This window comes from Chelonia mydas, chromosome 7, assembly GCF_015237465.2.
Source record: "Chelonia mydas isolate rCheMyd1 chromosome 7, rCheMyd1.pri.v2, whole genome shotgun sequence".
Classification (NCBI taxonomy): domain Eukaryota; kingdom Metazoa; phylum Chordata; order Testudines; family Cheloniidae; genus Chelonia; species Chelonia mydas.
Genome location: NC_057853.1, coordinates 54,800,829 through 54,805,372, shown reverse-complemented (window position 1 = coordinate 54,805,372; position 4,544 = coordinate 54,800,829). Strand labels below are relative to the sequence as shown.

The window sequence follows — 4,544 nt, the reverse complement described above, 5'->3', positions numbered from 1 at the left end:
GAATGTTTTCACTGTGGCTCCAGGGTCCTGAGAACACCCACCCCCCTGCAGGGGCGTTCCAAGCACTGGGAGCTAGGGCGTGTGTGCTGCTAGGGTCACATCAGCCCTACCTGTGACCTTTGGCCTCTCCCCTTCCTTGAAGCACAGTTCTCTGCTACTTTGCCCCTGCCTCAGTTTCCCCACTGGTTGTGGCAATAAGGGCCTGCCCATGGACTGCCTGGACCATCATAGCATGGGGGTGGAAGGCAGGGTCCCTGTACCACTCCTGCCACTGACCCTGTGACCCAGGCCAAGTCATAGTGCTTCTCTGCATGAGGGGGGATTGGAGACTTGTCTGACAGGGAGATAGATCAGCTGCTCCTGGGCCTGGCAGCGCTTGGCTCAGTGGAAGAACTGACTCCAGCCCAGCGGCTTAAGAGCAGGTTTTACTTCAGTAACTGATGGAAGAAGCTGTACAAAGATTTTTTGCAATAGACTCGAAAGAGCAGAATAAAAAGAGACACATTCGCAGTCGGGGCGAAGGGCAGCCGGGGGGCGTGGCTGTCCTGCCGCCATTGACCAAGGTCCCTGGGCAGGTGCAGTCCTGTTGGCCCCTGGATTTCCCACTGGCTGAGCCTGCACCCCTGTGCTATAGCTCAGCCCTGAGCTGCAGCTGACCATGCATTGATCCAGCCCCCTGTTGGGGACAGGATCCCCTTGCCCCCAGCCCCAGGCATGCTGCTGGGATGGTTGGCTGCAGCCTGGGCAGGCGAGCTCCTGGGCTAGAGCTCATGCTGCTCCCCCCAAGGGAGAGGAGCCTCCAGTAACCACAACAAGCTGGGGGCAAAGCTCCTCTTTAGCTCCGGCTTTGTTCCTAGGCTGTCCCAGCCCTTCCCCTCTTGCTATTCCTCCAGTGGTCAGGGATGGACAAGGACCTTTAATGCTGGAAAAGGCTTGTAAGAGGCAGGGCCTGGGCATGACATTCATGGGCACCAGCTCCAGAGCTGCAGCCTCTGAGCCCTTTCAGGTGGGAGGTAGAGGGGCAGGACTGGCATAGCCCCTCCAGCAGAGGGTAGAGAGGAGCCTTCAGGGGACATGGCCAGCAGGCGCAGGTTGAATTCCAGCTCTCAGAATAACCCTGCTCTTCCCTCCTCACCTCACCATGCCCCGAGCTAGGCCAGCTAGGCAACGGGGAAAGCCACCCGTGTCGCCTGTCCACAGTGATCTGCACTATGATGAGCCGAAGGGGCACTGCGTGCTCACGAGACACCACCCCGGCCCCTCGTTATGGCTTCATGGCTGAGTCAAGGCTTGCTTAGCATCTTCCTACCCTGCACCGTACAGCTGCATCCAGGGCTGGAATGCCGGACTTGGCTGGTGGTTGTTTCCTGTGCCCTGGGGCAACACCACCTCAGGGTGGGAGGGCAGGTGCTAGCTGCTGTCTAAGGGGCACAAGCCAGTCCAGTGGCTCGAGTGGGGCTGTGCAGAACTAGGCAGCTCCTCTGTGCAACATAGAAAACTAGTGCTAGGCTAGCGGCTGCGGGTGGGGCTGGGCCTCCACCCCCCGCAGTCACAGAAAACCTGCAGCAGCTCTAGGAAACAAATGCCTTGGAGGGCTTGGGGTTTGTTTTTACAGTTCCCAAAAAAGCATCAAAATTACCCCCCAAAAACTCCCTATAAGTCAGCTCAGTCAGGTACTAAAAAGTGCAAAACTGTATCACAAAAACGTTCAAAACCGTAAGAAACCAGCAGATGGGGGAGGGAGGGCATCACAGGGAGCGGCCAGGGCTCTGCCCATCTGGCAGCTTTAAAGAAACTGGCCCCTGGGGTGGCCAGGGCTGCAGTGAGGCTGTATAAAAGGGCCCCACTTGGGTTGTCTCCCCGAGTCTGTCTGTCCTAGAAACCGTGGTGGGGGGCCTGAGCAGGAGAGAGCGCTGCTTTGCTTTTTACACTGAAGAATTTAGCTCAGTGGTTGGTTTTTGGTTATTTCCCCGCTCTGGAAACCTGCACCCAGTTCCCAGGGAATTGGGGGAGGGGGGGTTAAGTCCTGTAGTGTGAGCCCGATGGCCAGGGGCTGGAGACGGCACCGCATGGCATGTGTTTCCAATGGAGTCGGTGGAGGGCTCTGGTTCCATGCTGAGCTGGCATGGGCTGGTGCTGGTGGCTGGGTGAGAGCTGTCAGCCCCATGGCTTGTGCCCACGAAGGATGAAGTCATGCAGATTCTCGTTGGCAGGGGCCCGGCTGCCCCCGGGGCTGGCTGGCAAGGCGCTGCCCATCTAGGATTTCTGCAGGTTGTTGGCAGGATGGCGGCTGCTGCGCTCCGAGATGTTGCGCTTGACCTTGGTGCCCGTGCTAGGTGGCTCCAGGTTGAGGGAGGGGCTGGAGCGGGATTTTTTGAGGCTGTCCTCCTCGCTGATGGCTGCGTCGAACAGCGTGGCCTCAAAGGCCGCCAGGTCCTCGGAGCCGGCTTTCAGCTTGGCGCGCAGCAGCATGGCATAGGTGCCATAGCGTGTTTTCTGCGGGCAAGCGGAGGAGAGTGGGTGAGAGGCGCAGGGCATAGAGCACTGAGTGCAGCCTCGCGGCTGGGACCTGGAGTTGGCTCTCCCCTGCCTCAGTGGGCGAAGCAGCCAGGTGCTTCTCAGCATTTCATACCAGATTGAAAATGCCATGGACCTGCGCCCCTACTGCTGCCTCACTGGGGACGGGGTGCCAGCAATAGGTGCCCACGAGTCTTAGTGTTGCTTGTGCTGAGCCAATTCTCCCCCTTCGGGGGGACTGGCAGCCAGGGCAGAGGTGGGGGGCGGGACTGAGGTATTTGGTGGGGTTGGACGGTGCTAGCTGGCAGGTGGGTCTGTGGGCAGGGAAGGGAGGAGGGCTCTGGAGCAGCCCCATGGCACATTCCCTGAGCTGTTCCCATTGCTCAGCCTGATGATACCACCAGGCAGCGAGAGGTCTCAGCAGCCTCTGATCAGCAACTGGGGGTGCTGATGTGGAGCTGGCGGGAGCGGGGACGGCAGGCAGAGCCAGCGAGCAGGCCCACTGCCAGCGGAAGGGCAGAGGGCTCCCCCCCAGCAGGTTGGCGCCCAGCTCACCTCGAACTCCAGGTACTCCTCCTTCTGCTTCAGTTCCTCATACTCCTTGCCCTTCACCTTCTTCTCGGGCAGCGAGGAGCGATGCTCCACCAGCTCTGCCGACATAGCCTTGAACTTGGACTCGTGGCTCTTCACCTGTTCCTCCTGGGGCCCAGCAGGACTGTGTTAGTGCCCCTTCCCGAGCAGGCCCTGCTTGCAGCACCCACCCACCCATGTCGCTCTTGGCTGGGACTGCAGCTGGGCACTGTACCACTTGGCTGCGGTGACTGGCATGCTGGATTAGCCTAAGGGCCCAGCCAGGCCCAATTCCTGTCTCTGACAGTGTCTGGTAGCAGGCCCCTGCAGGGGGCACTTAGGGGATAAGCTACCCCAGGGAATGCTTCGCCCAACCCCCACCAGTCCAGCTCCAGCCATGAAGGTTTGGCTCCCTTCCAAAACTAGGTTCTTTTAGGTTTCAGAGTAACAGCCGTGTTAGTCTGTATTCACAAAAAGAAAAGGAGTACGTGTGGCACCTTAGTACTGCATCCGATGAAGTGAGCTGTAGCTCACAAAAGCTCATGCTCAAATAAATTGGTTAGTCTCTAAGGTGCCACAAGTACTCCTTTTCTTTTTAGGTTCTTTTAGTAGCCTGGGACTGGGCTGAACTGCCCACCTTTTGATTTCATCCAGTGTCCCTGTGTTATGAGCTGGGCGGAGCAGAAGCTCCTGCTCTACCTGCGCTAGGCCAACTAGTCAGGATCCCTGCAGCCCTCTCTCCTTCGGCCACAATCCCATGCTTTCCCTTGGAGAGCATCCAGGCCCCTGCTCCTTCTCTGAGCCCCTCCCGTTCCCTGCAGGAGACTGCACTGTTGCTCTGTGGCATGGCATCAATATTGTCTGTATGAAGAGGCCCAGGCTTTGAGCACAGCAGTGCACTGAGCAGAGGTCTTCACTGAGCTGTCCCCAGGCACAGCCCGGTCCCTTTCCTGAGCTGACTGTTAATTTGCACAGCTGCTCCAACTTATTCCCTTCTACCTTACCCCTCCACAGTGCACTGTTTGGCATGGCAATGTTGAATTTCACCTGCCATTGTGCTGCGTGTTCCCCTAGTGTGTGCTGGCCCCTCTGCAGCTTCTCTGGCTTTGATTAACTCAAATGATATCACCTCCCTGCTCGTCCCGGCCACAGACGATTAAACATTCAGCAACCCCCGTCCTAGCTAGCCCTTAGTGCTGCTCCTGCAGCCCCCACCCCTAACACAGTGAGCTGGCTTGTACCCTGTTACCTGGGACAGCCTGGTGGTAGAGCTGGGCAGCAGGGGCCGGCTGAACTTCTTCTGGGACCCGATGGCCGCGGGGAACGGGGGAGCAGAGAACATGGCTGCCACCACGTTGATGCGTGTGATCCAGGAGTGCATCTGTTCTGTATTCCTGTGGGGAAATGCCAAAGCCATGGGCCCAAAGCTGCATCCTCCCTACCTGCCCCCTTCCAGG

The 4,544-nt window shown here is 58.6% G+C and overlaps 1 protein-coding gene across 4 annotated transcripts in view; it reads right to left on the bottom strand.

Moving 5' to 3' along the window:
• Window positions 1-413: 413 nt before the first annotated feature.
• The window catches only part of PSD (pleckstrin and Sec7 domain containing), a 107,283-nt gene continuing 103,152 nt past the window's right edge, over window positions 414-4,544 (bottom strand). For all 4 annotated transcript variants that reach the window (XM_043551178.1, XM_037905472.2, XM_037905473.2 and 1 more), the window contains exons 15-17: window positions 4,337-4,481; window positions 3,073-3,216; window positions 414-2,496 (exon numbers count right to left, since the gene is read on the bottom strand). In XM_043551178.1, coding sequence (XP_043407113.1) covers window positions 2,257-2,496; window positions 3,073-3,216; window positions 4,337-4,481 — 529 coding nt within the window. In that variant the 3' untranslated portion in view covers window positions 414-2,256. The remainder of the gene's footprint in view (window positions 2,497-3,072; window positions 3,217-4,336; window positions 4,482-4,544) is intronic.